The 15097-nt window shown below is 42.5% G+C and overlaps 1 protein-coding gene across 1 annotated transcript; it reads right to left on the bottom strand.

Annotated features, from left to right (window-relative positions):
* Window positions 1–7351: 7351 nt before the first annotated feature.
* On the bottom strand, window positions 7352–9906 carry LOC124140454. The gene is made up of 4 exons (XM_046508012.1): window positions 9841–9906; window positions 9128–9200; window positions 8200–8362; window positions 7352–7439 (listed from the first exon to the last, which is right to left on the bottom strand). The coding sequence occupies exons 2-4, from the start codon at window positions 9186–9188 to the stop codon at window positions 7403–7405; spliced, it is 261 nt and encodes an 86-aa protein (XP_046363968.1). The 5' UTR covers window positions 9189–9200; window positions 9841–9906; the 3' UTR covers window positions 7352–7402.
* Between the last annotated feature and the right edge of the window lie 5191 nt (window positions 9907–15097).

The raw sequence follows: 15097 nt of genomic DNA on the forward strand, positions 1-15097 counted from the left end.
TCTCTCTTACACCTATTACCCCCTTCTCAACCCGTCTCCCGCCCTCTCTCTCTCTTGCCCTTGCCTCGGGAAGATGACTACGTACTGGACCAGAGTCAAAGTTACCTCCCTTAACTCTGTAAACAGCAACACCAACACTTGCATTGTGCTGAACGTAGGGACGACATACGTGGTATAGTCGGGTTGACAGCAGCAGCAAAAATGCTTTCGTTTCCATTTTTTACAATATACCTACCTAGCGCAGGTCTCTGCGCACAATTTCTGACCGGTGGTCAGGAAGCAAGTGTGTACCATCCTTTCAAGGGACCGTGAAGCTCCGGGATAGAATAGGTCTTCAGCAACCCATGCTTGCCGTAAAAGGCGACTATGCTTGTCGTAAGAGGCGACTAACGGGATCGGGTGGTCAGGGTCGCTGACTTGGTTGATGCATGTCATTGATCGCAATTGCGTGGTTCGATGCTCATGATATTAATCACTGGATTGTATGGTCCAGACTCGATTATTTACAGACCGCCGTCATATAGCTGGAATATTGCTGAGTGTGGCGTTAAACAACAAACAAACAAACAAAACATCTCTCTCCCTCTCTCTCTCCGAATCTACCGCTCTCTCCCTCTCTCCTCCGTCGCTTCCAAGACCTGCACCACTCCGAGCTTTCCCCCCACATCAAGCTGACACGCCATGATATAACTAAAAAACTGTTCGTAGCGGCGTTAAACAAAACCCACTCACTTATTCATCCAAACCTATTGAGTGGAGACATGATGTGTATCTTATGTCACCAAGAGCGACACATGTCCTAGACAACACACAGCATTGTTGAAGTCCATGGGCACGGGAAACCCACGTGGGACATAATTGATTTTTTCTTACCTGTAATATAAATTACTTGACTTTTACTGGTCAAAGACATTTCGTTAAATAGAACTGGAAATCAAGAAAGACGTACGGCCTGCTTGGTCTATTTGCCCCTAGATGTTTGACAGTGGCCAAGTGAAAGCTAGTGTTCGCCGCAACTACCTCTCATCTACGAAAGCCTAATGGTGCCACTTTGGTTGCATTGATTATATATTTTTAATCGAAATTTCGATTTCTTTCTCGTTACTTCAATTATTTTCTCTTTATTTCAATTATTTTCTAGAAACAATGATTTTTTTCCTCGTAACGTATTTCTAGTTATTTCTAGTTTATCTCAAAAATTCGAAATTTGGAATTTTCTCTCGGTGCTTCGATTATTTTCTCGTTATTTCGATTATTTTCTCTAATTTCGAGAACATAATCGAAGTAACGAGAAAAATCTCGAAGTAACGATAAATTTTTCAAACTTTCGAGAAAATAAACAAATAATTGAAATTACGAAAAATGTCGATCAAATAATATATATATATATATATATATATATACATACATACATACATACATATATATATATATATATATATATATATATATATATATATATATATATATATATATATATATATATATATATATATATACGCTACCATTAGGCTTTCGTACTAATCCAGCAATACATCACTTCTTCTAATAGTTAAATTTTGGACAGGTAAACCCGTCGTTGACAACACATACATCGTACACTGAAGACATGTGGGGGTACGATATCGTGTGACTAGACTGGTCAATCACTTGCTTGTCTGGTTTGCTTACATGCCGCCGCAGCATGGCAGGAGTATTGCGGTGCGCGGTAGACAGCTAGACCAACGCCGGGTCTCTGGAAATATATAAATTTTTTAAGAAACATCTGTGAGACAGACTAGCAGGCTACAGACACATACTTTTTTTTATGCAAATAGAATGTTTGGCGGGGGCTACCGGTAGGGCAGGGCATGCTTACCCTTTTCGCGAACACCTGGTGTAACACTGATTTTCAGATATCCATTTATATAATTTTCAGCACTATTTTGACTTTTACGCCCAATGGGGAGTGAGTGAGTAGGTGATTATGGTTTTACGTCGCTTTTAACAATATTCCAGCATCATCACGACGGGGGACACCAGAAATGGGCTTCACACAATGTACTCATGTCGGGAATCTCGGATCTTCGGCGTGACGAGCGAACGCTTTCAGGCTACCCGACCGCCCCTACGCCCAATAGAATCAGTTTTGTCGGGAACTGGTTATTCTCTGGCCTTTATATTTACTGTAGAGGAAGTAGAGGCACGTGTATTCTGAGACCGCATGGCTGAACAATTACTGATTGTATTGACTCAGTGTTGGATAATAAAAGCTCACGGTTTCATTATTTTAATCATAACTTCTAACTTTGTAAACTTTAGGATATATACGTTAGTATGGATTAAAGAAACAGGCATTGTTCCGCTGTCTCACATAAACTGGAGACGTTTTGAAATCGCGAGGATTCGAGATCATTTTGAACGAAAGCGTTTTTGAATTCGCACAATTAACAATTTTATCACTTTACAATGTCCCTTACAGTGTTCCATACGTTAATCATAATTATGATAAAAGCGACAAAACCCTTTCCATATTCAATAGAAAAGCAAAGTCGATTGTACGATTCCGACTATCTCATGAACATGTGTTTATGAATCACTATCAAATAGTGATGATACCAGGTGTTCGAGAAAGTTTGTTTGGGGTTGAACCCTCGAAGGTGTGTATTATTTGACGGTTACACATGGTCATACACAAACAGTTGTAAATCCCCAATATTTGGCACATCAATGGTATTTAATCCTTCAGATGGTCGTTATTGAAGTGTTCCTGTATGCAATTTAGCAAAGTTGTCGAAATAAGGGGTTTCTCGCACGGAGTGACTCATCCTTCCTTATTAATGATTATTGGTCCTAAGTCAAATTGGGTGACCTGACCAAGTTGATATTTTGTGAAAATGTCAACTTTATCAGGTGACGAGATGAGTAAAACACGAAATTTGACAAGAAAATGCTAAATTTCTATTTTATTAATGTCGTGATTGTAGTCTGAAAACCAGAGTGTAATGGAGGCCGATAGAGTGAAATAACATGTACTTTTACAACAATGGGAAATCGATGAAGTATGTTTCGGTGGATACATCATTTCATAATATATACTGTTATTTCATGGGCTTTCACAAAGAAATGGTATAATCTTAGTATATTTGAAAACCGCAGATCGACCCAACACGTGTTGTCTCGCATAGCTTCCGAAACAGATTCTATATATAGCGATTACAGTTATATGAATGGATCACTGAAATTCAGGGACCACCATTGTATTTTGGGACCCCATGATCCACCCTTGTATCTTGGGACACCATGATCCACCCTTGTATCTTGGGACACCATGATCCACCCTTGTATCTTGGGACATCATGATCCACCCTTGTATCTTGGCACACCATGAACCACCCTTGTATCTTGGGACATCATGATCCACCCTTGTATCTTGGGAAATCATGATTCACCCTTGTATCTTGGGACACCATGAACCACCCTGCATTTGAACTGAAGGACGAAAAACTCTATGTGTAGGCTCCATGCACCACCCTTATTCTGAACTGTAGGACTAAAACACTCTATGTGTAGGCTCTAGGAACCATCACTGCATCTGTACTGTAGGACTAAAACACTCTATGTGTAGGCTCTATGAACCATCACTGCATCTGTACTGTAGGACTAAAACACTCTATGTGTAGGCTCTATGAACCATCACTGCATCTGTACTGTAGGACTAAAACACTCTATGTGTAGGCTCTATGAACCATCACTGCATCTGTACTGTAGGACTAAAACACTCTATGTGTAGGCTCTATGAACCATCACTGCATCTGTACTGTAGGACTAAAACACACTATGTGTAGGCTCTATGAACCATCATTGCATCTGTACTGTAGGACTAAAACACTCTATGTGTAGGCTTTATGAATCATCATTGCATCTGTACTGTAGGACTAAAACACTCTATGTGTAGGCTCTATGAACGATCACTGCATCTGTACTGTAGGACTAAAACACTCTATGTGTAGGCTCTGTGAACCATCACTGCATCTGTACTGTAGAACTAAAACACTCTATGTGTAGGCTCTATGAACCATCACCGCATCTGAACTGTAGGACTAAAACACTCTATGTGTAGGCTCTATGAACCATCACTGCATCTGTACTGTAGGACTAAAACACTCTATGTGTTGGGCTCTATGAACCATCACTGCATCTGAACTGTAGGACTAAAACACTCTATGTGTAGGCTCTATGAACCATCACTGCATCTGTACTGTAGGACTAAAACACTCTATGTGTAGGCTCTGTGAACCATCACTGCATCTTTACTGTAGGACTTTAACACTCTATGTGTAGGCTCTATGAACGATCACTGCATCTGTACTGTAGGACTAAAACACTCTATGTGTAGGCTCTATGAACCATCACTGCATCTGTACTGTAGGACTAAAACACACTATGTGTAGGCTCTATGAACCATCATTGCATCTGTACTGTAGGACTAAAACACTCTATGTGTAGGCTTTATGAATCATCATTGCATCTGTACTGTAGGACTAAAACACTCTATGTGTAGGCTCTATGAACGATCACTGCATCTGTACTGTAGGACTAAAACACACTATGTGTAGGCTCTGTGAACCATCACTGCATCTGTACTGTAGAACTAAAACACTCTATGTGTAGGCTCTATGAACCATCACCGCATCTGAACTGTAGGACTAAAACACTCTATGTGTAGGCTCTATGAACCATCACTGCATCTGTACTGTAGGACTAAAACACTCTATGTGTAGGCTCTATGAACCATCACCGCATCTGAACTGTAGGACTAAAACACTCTATGTGTAGGCTCTATGAACCATCACTGCATCTGTACTGTAGGACTAAAACACTCTATGTGTAGGCTCTATGAACCATCACTGCATCTGTACTGTAGGACTAAAACACTCTATGTGTAGGCCCCATGAACCATCACTGCATCTGTACTGTAGGACTAAAACACTCTATGTGTAGGCCCCATGAACCATCACTGCATCTGTACTGTAGGACTAAAACACTCTATGTGTAGGCTCTATGAACCATCACTGCATCTGTACTGTAGGACTAAAACACTCTATGTGTAGGCTCTATGAACCATCACTGCATCTGTACTGTAGGACTAAAACACTCTATGTGTAGGCTCTATGAACCATCACTGCATCTGTACTGTAGGACTAAAACACTCTATGTGTAGGCTCTATGAACCATCACTGCATCTGTACTGTAGGACTAAAACACACTATGTGTAGGCTCTATGAACCATCATTGCATCTGTACTGTAGGACTAAAACACTCTATGTGTAGGCTTTATGAATCATCATTGCATCTGTACTGTAGGACTAAAACACTCTATGTGTAGGCTCTATGAACGATCACTGCATCTGTACTGTAGGACTAAAACACACTATGTGTAGGCTCTGTGAACCATCACTGCATCTGTACTGTAGAACTAAAACACTCTATGTGTAGGCTCTATGAACCATCACCGCATCTGAACTGTAGGACTAAAACACTCTATGTGTAGGCTCTATGAACCATCACTGCATCTGTACTGTAGGACTAAAACACTCTATGTGTAGGCTCTATGAACCATCACTGCATCTGAACTGTAGGACTAAAACACTCTATGTGTAGGCTCTATGAACCATCACTGCATCTGTACTGTAGGACTAAAACACTCTATGTGTAGGCTCTATGAACCATCACTGCATCTGTACTGTAGGACTAAAACACTCTATGTGTAGGCCCCATGAACCATCACTGCATCTGTACTGTAGGACTAAAACACTCTATGTGTAGGCCCCATGAACCATCACTGCATCTGTACTGTAGGACTAAAACACTCTATGTGTAGGCTCTATGAACCATCACTGCATCTGTACTGTAGGACTAAAACACTCTATGTGTAGGCTCTATGAACCATCACTGCATCTGTACTGTAGGACTAGAACACTGTATGCGTAGGCTCTATGAACCATCACTGCATCTTTACTGTAGGACTTTAACACTCTATGTGTAGGCTCTATGAACGATCACTGCATCTGTACTGTAGGACTAAAACACTCTATGTGTAGGCTCTATGAACCATCACTGCATCTGTACTGTAGGACTAAAACACACTATGTGTAGGCTCTATGAACCATCATTGCATCTGTACTGTAGGACTAAAACACTCTATGTGTAGGCTTTATGAATCATCATTGCATCTGTACTGTAGGACTAAAACACTCTATGTGTAGGCTCTATGAACGATCACTGCATCTGTACTGTAGGACTAAAACACTCTATGTGTAGGCTCTGTGAACCATCACTGCATCTGTACTGTAGAACTAAAACACTCTATGTGTAGGCTCTATGAACCATCACCGCATCTGAACTGTAGGACTAAAACACTCTATGTGTAGGCTCTATGAACCATCACTGCATCTGTACTGTAGGACTAAAACACTCTATGTGTAGGCTCTATGAACCATCACTGCATCTGAACTGTAGGACTAAAACACTCTATGTGTAGGCTCTATGAACCATCACTGCATCTGTACTGTAGGACTAAAACACTCTATGTGTAGGCTCTATGAACCATCACTGCATCTGTACTGTAGGACTAAAACACTCTATGTGTAGGCCCCATGAACCATCACTGCATCTGTACTGTAGGACTAAAACACTCTATGTGTAGGCCCCATGAACCATCACTGCATCTGTACTGTAGGACTAAAACACTCTATGTGTAGGCTCTATGAACCATCACTGCATCTGTACTGTAGGACTAAAACACTCTATGTGTAGGCTCCATGAACCATCACTGCATCTGTACTGTAGGACTAAAACACTCTATGTGTAGGCTCCATGAACCATCACTGCATCTGTACTGTAGGACTAAAACACTCTATGTGTAGGCTCCATGAACCATCACTGCATCTGAACTGAAGGACTAAAACACTCTATGTGTAGGCTCTATGAACGATCACTGCATCTGTACTGTAGGACTTAAAACACACTATGTGTAGGCTCTATGAACCATCATTGCATCTGTACTGTAGGACTAAAACACTCTATGTGTAGGCTCTGTGAACCATCACTGCATCTGTACTGTAGGACTAAAACACTCTATGTGAAGGCTCTGTGAACCATCACTGCATCTAACTGTAGGACTAAAACACTCTATGTGTAGGCTCTATGAACCATCACTGCATCTGTACTGTAGGAATAAAACACTCTATGTGTAGGCTCCTTAGTGGAGAAGATCGCGGAAGTGTTGTTGCCCCCATGTCCATGTTGTTGATGACGCTTATGTTGTTGATGCGTACTCACAATAACGTTAAAAACGCAACGACAAACATAGTTTTTTACAGTTTTATTAGTGTAACAATTTTTGAACCGGTGCCCGGATCTAGGCGATGTGGAAGTGGCTGACGAGGGACTGGAAGCTGGAAGCAAGAACACATTTTTTGAAGGTCTACAGAGGATATCTATTCTATCTTAGATGCATTGATTGGCCTTAAATAGATTACGGTGAATCACGTTTAGTGATGGATGTTGGTTTAAAAAGAAGTAGGCCAGCTTAAAGTGAGATGATAGGATATGGTTAAGGTGACGGTTGCCATTATGTAAGTGAGGTGAGGTTGGGTGAAATTGGGTTTAACGTCGCGTCCAAGATTATTGCACTTTTATAGCGACGTGCATGCACGTGTGTGTGTGTGTGTGTGTGGCTGCTTGTACTAGTCCGGACTGATGCCGATTTATAGTGCTAGCCCACTGAGATACCATGCCGCAGTTTAACATGATACCCCACTCAGACTCAGTATACTGACTCCAAGCCTACCAGTCCTTAATGCCGAGCGCCAGACAGGGTAACAACAATTACCATCTTTGAACGTCTTTTGGTATGACGCGGCCGGGGATCGAACCCCGGACCTTCCGCTCTCCGGGCGGACGCTCTACCACTAGACCACGGAGGCGGTCCATTATGGAAGTAAGAACACATATTCTGTAAGTATTAGAACACCTGGTGTCATCACTATTTGATAGTGATTCATAAACACATGATCTTGATATACTGGTCGTCGGAATCGTAAATCGACTCTGCTGTTTGCAGATATGTCTTGTGAGTATGAAAAGTTTGGTCATTTTCACATTTTCAAGCCACGTTGACCAGGCTACATGTATAATACATGGACGTTCACTCACGATCTGCAAACGAGGTCGCAACCGCTGGACAAGAGGACGTTATTGTGGACGAGGACGACGCACTCTGATTCACAGGCAGCCTCGGTGGCGTCGGAACCAACCGTGTCAAAGATCTTCTGTACAATCGACTTCAGCTCAGCGCCATCAAACAGGTGGGAGAACTCTGGACGGGAAAACATAGTGAGTGAGTGAGTGAGTGAGTGAGTGAGTGAGTGAGTGAGTGTTTCAGTGAGTGTTTCAGTGAGTGAGTGTTTCAGTGAGTGAGTGAGTGAGTGAGTGTTTCAGTGAGTGAGTGTTTCAGTGGGTGAGTGAGTGAGTGAGTGAGTGGGTGGGTGGGTGGGTGAGTGAGTGTGTGAGTGAGTGAGTGAGTGAGTGAGTGAGTGAGTAACGTAACGTATTGTAACGACGTATGGGGTAAACGTAGCGTTCAAGATTATTTCACTTATATAGCGACGTGTATGCACGTGTGTGTGTGTGGCTGCTTGTACTAGTCGAGACTAATGCCGATTATAAAGAGCTAGACCACTGAGATACCATGCCGCAGTTTAACATGAATATCCCACTCAGACACAGTATTCTGACTCCGAATCAACCAGTCCTTGTTTTGGGCCCTTAATGCCGAACGCCAGGCATTGTAACATAAAGTACCATCTTTTAACGCATTTTTAGGTACACTGTGTCAAGCCCATTTTTGGTGTCCCCCGCCGTGATATTGCTGGAATATTGCTAAAAAACGGCGTAGAACAATGCTACCTCACTCACGTCGTTTGATATGACGCTGCCAGGAATCGAACCCCGTACCTTCCGCTCTCCGGGCGGACGCTCTACCACTAGACCCAGAGGTAGGCATGGTGGCTTTTATATTTGCTGCTGATTGTATCGATCGTAATGGTGAACTAGCTCATTGACCAATCAACAAGACACTTACGGCTGAGGATGTTGCAGTATGCAAGGGGCAGAAGCACAAGGATGATGATGGCGAACTTCATGGTTGTAAAAGTCTGGAAGGTCAAGTGTCAACTTCATAAAATATGTGTAGATATTGTACAAATTACAGAAGGTATAACTACTACTACTACTACTACAACTACTACTACTACAACTACTACTACTTCTACTACTACAACTACTACTACTACTACAACTACTACTTCTACAACTACTACTACTTCTACTACTACTACTACTACAACTACTACTACTACTACTTCTACAACTACTACTACTTTTACTACTACTACTACTACTACAACAACTACTACTACTGCAACTACAACTACTACAACAACTACTACTTCTACAACTACTACTACAACTACTACTACTACTTCTACTACAACTACTACTGATAATGATTATGACGCCGTATTTATACAAGCTAACACTGAAAGCAAACATCATCTTGACCATGTTTTAAGGTAGTTATGTACAAACGTTTGAAAGTAAATATATGTAATACTTTCTTCCAGTGTAACATTTCTAATAATACTACAATCGTAATAGGAACATCAGCAAATAAAATATCACTGCAAACACAACTACAACCACTTCTGACCAGTATGAAAGACCGTAGAAAAAGTATCAAGTAGATAGTTACATGAGACTGACAAATGTCCAGCTAAGGTTAACAAGCGACCTTACCGTTTCCTATCAGATGTGAGAGGCCAAGCAAAATATTAAGACGCTTTTTATATGTTTTAGTTATCAGTGGTCAGCGCTGACCTACCCGATAAAGTTTTTTTTATAGAAAGTACTACGTGACTTAAGTGTACTATGTTTAACGTGAATCGAAATTGATTAGGAACCGGATATACCGGATCCTGGGATTGCTTTGTGAAAAAGGAAATTCTCAGGTTTTATCCCAAAACTAATTTGCAAATCAAACTGGAAGTCCCTGAATAGATTATGTTTGGCTTCACCGTTCACAGAAATTATATAAATCCTGTCACTAACGAAACCTCCTACCCCTCATTATTATTTTTAAAAAATGAAATATAAAAAAAAAAAAATTAAATATTAAGTATCATAGTCGGTTCCTGCGTAGTTCTTAGCCTTTATCTTTGCCTTAATCTTTTTCTTTGCTTTATTGTTTTCAATTTTCAAATGTAATTTAAAAGAAATATCCATTTTAATAATCTTTTTCAAATGTCTAGCTCAAAAGTTTACGCTTTCGACTCCGTAAACAACGACGTTGTTATAACATGTTTAAATCGAGTTAAATAAACGGGAACAACTTTGTCCGATCACTTGCATCGATGCATTCTTATCTTATCGTCATGTGTTTGAATAAAAGGATGGTCTTTCTGGTAACTTCGACTGTAATTTCGGTGTACGTGAGGGAGGTGTTTTCAGACCAAACGTATTATTAAATGAACTCACAGTGATGTTAGAACGAAATGGTGGTCACGTATATTTATTAGTAGTCAGAGACCGCCTCCGTGGTCCAGTGGTAGAGCGTCCTCCCGGAGAGCGGAAGGTCCGGGGTTCGATCCCCGACCGCGTCATACCAAAAGACGTTAAAAGATGGTACTTGTTGTTACCCTGTCTGGCGCTCGGCATTAAGGGGCTAAAACAAGGACTGGTCGGCTCGGAGTCAGTATACTGTGTCTGAGTGGGGTATTCATGTTAAACTGCGGTATGGTATCTCAGTGAGCTAGCACTATAAATCGGCATCAGTCCGGACTAGAACAAGCAGCCACCCAAACACACACACGTACATGCACGTCGCTATATAAGTGCAATAATCTTGGACGCGACGTTAAACCCCATTTCACCTCACCACACCTCGGACGAGTCCTGATGTATGCCACCCGTCACCTAACCGGTACCGCTGTAGGTCTCAAGAGATGGGTACAACATATCCGCTTAGGCATAGTTTGATCGTAGCCCTTGCAAAATGTATTCAGACGATGTAGACGTATAAAAACGATCTGGCCATGCAGAAGTTGACTGAAGCTTTATCTTTATTCAAAAATATGAAAATCAGAAGGAATGTGTTAATAGTCAGAAAAATGCGACCATTAGTGACTTGTAGTGTAACCATAGAGTTCAAGATCATTTTTGCCATTAAACAATATATCACCTAACTAACCACGGGTCCTGGTAGTCCTGTGGGTAGCCAGATCATATTGAAGACCCGCCCGACCCGAGTACCCGAGTTACACGTCCCAGCCCTATTAGATACCACATCGATTTTTATTATCATACGCAGACAGTGCTTCACAGCTACAAAATATAATACACGTTAATGAAAATATCTCCGACTCCACTGGAATGGTAGTAAATACAGTTATTTTGTTTCGACAAGCGGAATATTGAAAGGCTACGAAAAGTGGTATTTCAAGGGAGAATTTATTAAAAAAAATATTTTTTTTTATAAATATTTAGGAACGGCTTTCACCCCCATGTTGTCGAACAGTAAAACATTCAGTAGTCTTACATCTCAAGAAAACAAATCAATCAGATTTATCAACTACTATAAAAAGAATAATGAATGCCTATCTTTCCAAGACAGCTTTAAAATATTAAACAGTGCTGTCGTTCCGATCTTGGGTCTCGAAGCTGAAAATACAACACATGTCCATATAGCCTTCTGTAACTTATGCATCTTCGTCTCACCTACTGATATGGTCCCTGGGGAGTGTGGGAGACTCCCTCTGTAGTCCGTCTTCAGGACATATATTGGTGAGTGAGTGAGTGAGTTAGTTAGTTGGGTTTAACGCCGCTTTCAACAGGTTTACAGTTATAGCGTGTCAGCTTAATGTGGGAGGAAAGCCCGAAGTGATGCAGGTCTCAGACGTTTACCACTTCGGTGAAACCCACGAGCATGGGTATGGTGCTGACAAACCTAGAAACATAATCGGGGCGAGCCGGGTATCGAACCCACAAGCATATGTTTCTGGTGTGCCCAAAGACGCAACTCTGCACAGCGAATCGCGACGCCTTAGACGACTGGGCCACCCGTGCCCCCGGGAAATATTGGTGCCATAGGCGGGGCAGGGGTGTCCAGGGGATCCAGACCTCTCCCTTTTAGAAATGCTGGATCCGCCCTTGGGTGCAGACCTCTTCATCTTGACTCTCTAAGATAACCTCATCAAATCTTCGCGATGTTAAAATCACGTTATGATGCAGACAGTGTGATATGGACTACGTCAATTAATAACAGTCTGTTCAGTTTAGGTTATGGACTGGTCTGGATATAACAACCAATGGTCGATATTACATTATTCCCTAATAAATTTCAGCAAAGACTATCAGACAATCTCTCTACTGGCATTTTGTAATGGAAATGTCTTTGAAATGTAATTACTATTATCAGCTCAAATGTATGTTGAACACAGATCATCATTTAAGTGATATTCCATATTTCATAAATATACACATCTCAGTTTAGCTGTAATAATTTCCGTTTAAACATAGGGTTTGGAACATATAGTTATATACGTCATAATGTAATAAAAATGTACGTGTATAAAAGATGAACATCATGTTATGTTTATATGTGAAAGTATCTCTCGCTATATTACACTGAATGTCCATCTCTTATGTGTGAGTTAGGGAGTACGCTGCTTTTAGCAATATTCCAGCAATATCACGGCGGGGGACACCAGAAATGGGCTTCACACATTGTGCCCATGTCGGGAATCGAACCCGGGTCTTCGGTGTGACGAGCGAACGCTTCAACCACCATGCTACCCGACCGCCCTCATCTCCAATGAAATTCACACAGTTAATGCAAACAGGTGATAATCTTGTCCTTCATAATAAGGATGTGTTCTCTGAAAAAGCCCACACATTAAGATACACCTAAATATCTATTTTTCCATGAATGAAATTGTATGTATTCTATTTGACAAACTACCTGTTTGGCATGACGGTGTGAAATACACGTATGGTTTCTATGTAAAGTCAGGCAGAAGTAAGATGGTTTTTAATTGTGTAAGATAAAACTAAATACACAATGGGCAATACGAATAGAGGAGGGGTAGAGGAGGATAGAGGAGCGCTAAAGGTGTAGCGGAGGGGTAGATTAGGGTAGAGAAGGGGAAGAGGGGTAGAAAAGGTTCTAGATTAGGGTTAAAGAGGAAGCGGAGGGGTAGACGGGTAGACGACAGTAGAGGATGCGTAAACAAAGGGTAGGGCTGGTAGAGGACGGGAAGAGGGTGTAGATCAGTGGTAAAGAGGTAGAAGAGAGTAGAGGCGGAATGTGGGATGTGTAGAGGGGATAGAGGACTTGTAGTGGGATGGAACAGTGGTAGAGAGGTAGAAGAGAGTAGAGGCGGGGTGAAGGATGTGTAGAGGAAGGTAGAGGAGGGGTAGTGGGATATAACAGTGGTAGAGAGGTAGAAGAGGGGTAGTGGGATAGAACAGTGGTAGAGAGGTAGAAGAGGAGTAGAGGCGGAGTGTAGGATGTGCAGAGGGGATAGAGGAGGGGTAGTGGGATAGAACAGTGGAAGAGAGGTAGAAGAGGGGTAGTAGCGGGGTGTAGGAAGTGTAGAGGGGATAGAGGAGGGGCAGTGGGATAGAACAGTGGTAGAGAGGTAGAAGAGGGGTAGTGGGATAGAACAGAGGTAGAGAGGTAGAAGAGGGGTAGTGGAATAGAACAGTGGTAGAGAGGTAGAAGAGGGGTAGTAGCGGGGTGTAGGAAGTGCAGAGGGGATAGAGGAGGGGTAGTAGGATATGTAGAGAGGTAGAAGAGGGGTAGAAGCGGGGTCAAGGGTGTGTAGAGAGGTAGAAGAGGGGCAGTAGGATAGAACAGTGGTAGAGAGGTAGAAGAGGGGTAGTAGCGGGGTGTAGGATGTGTAGAGGGGATAGAGGAGGGGTAGTGGGATAGAACAGTGGTAGAGAGGTAGAAGAGAGTAGAGGCGGGGTGAAGGATGTGTAGAGGAAGGTAGAGGAGGGGTAGTGGGATAGAACAGTGGTAGAGAGGTAGAAGAGGAGTAGAGGCGGAGTGTAGGATGTGTAGAGGTGATAGAGGAGGGGTAGTAAGATAGAACAGTGGTAGAGAGGTAGAAGAGGGGTAGAAGGATAGAACAGTGGTAGAGAGGTAGAAGAGGGGTAGAAGCGGGGTGTAGGATGTGCAGAGGGGATAGAGGAGGGGTAGTAGGATGTGTAGAGAGGTAGAAGAGGGGTAGAAGCGGGGTAGTAGCGGGGTGTAGGATGTGTAGAGGGGATAGAGGAGGGGTAGTGGGATAGAACAGAGGTAGAGAGGTAGAAGAGGGGTAGTGGGATAGAACAGTGGTAGAGAGGTAGAAGAGGGGTAGTAGGATAGAACAGTGGTAGAGAGGTAGAAGAGGGGTAGTAGCGGGGTGTAGGATGTGTAGAGGGGATAGCGGAGGGGTAGTGAGATAGAACAGAGGTAGAGAGGTAGAAGAGGGGTAGTGGGATAGAACAGTGGTAGAGAGGTAGAAGAGGGGTAGTAGGATAGAACAGTGGTAGAGAGATAGAAGAGGGGTAGAAGCGGGGTGTAGGATGTGTAGAGGGGATAGAGGAGGGGTAGTGGGATAGAACAGTGGTAGAGAGGTAAAAGAGGGGTAGTGGGATAGAACAGTGGTATAGGTAGAAGAGAGGTAGAAGCGGGGTGTAGGATGTGTAGAGGGGATAGAGGAGGGGTAGTGGGATAGAACAGTGGTAGAGAGGTAGAAGAGGGGTAGTGGGATAGAACAGTGGTATAGGTAGAAGAGAGGTAGAAGCTGGGTGTAGGATGTGTAGGGGGGATAGAGGAGGGGTAGTGGGATAGAACAGTTGTAGAGAGGTAGAAGAGGGGTAGTAGGATAGAACAGTGGTAGAGAGGTAGAAGAGGGGTAGTGTGATAGAACAGTGGTAGAGAGGTAGAAGAGGGGTAGTGGGATAGAACAGTGGTAGAGAGGTAGAAGAGGGGTAGTAGCGGGGTGTAGGA

Source organism: Haliotis rufescens, unplaced genomic scaffold (genome assembly GCF_023055435.1).
Source record: "Haliotis rufescens isolate VD_foot unplaced genomic scaffold, xgHalRufe1.0.p SCAF_37, whole genome shotgun sequence".
NCBI lineage: Eukaryota > Metazoa > Mollusca > Gastropoda > Lepetellida > Haliotidae > Haliotis > Haliotis rufescens.

Coding starts and splice junctions, on each gene's coding strand:
- LOC124140454 (XM_046508012.1), bottom strand. CDS start 9,188: ATGAAGTTCGCCATCATCATCCTTGTGCTTCTGCCCCTTGCATACTGC. Junction 8,363..9,127: donor ATACTGCAACATCCTCAGCC/GTAAGTGTCTTG, acceptor TTTCCCGTCCAG/AGTTCTCCCACCTGTTTGAT. Junction 7,440..8,199: donor TGCGACCTCGTTTGCAGATC/GTGAGTGAACGT, acceptor TCTTGCTTCCAG/CTTCCAGTCCCTCGTCAGCC.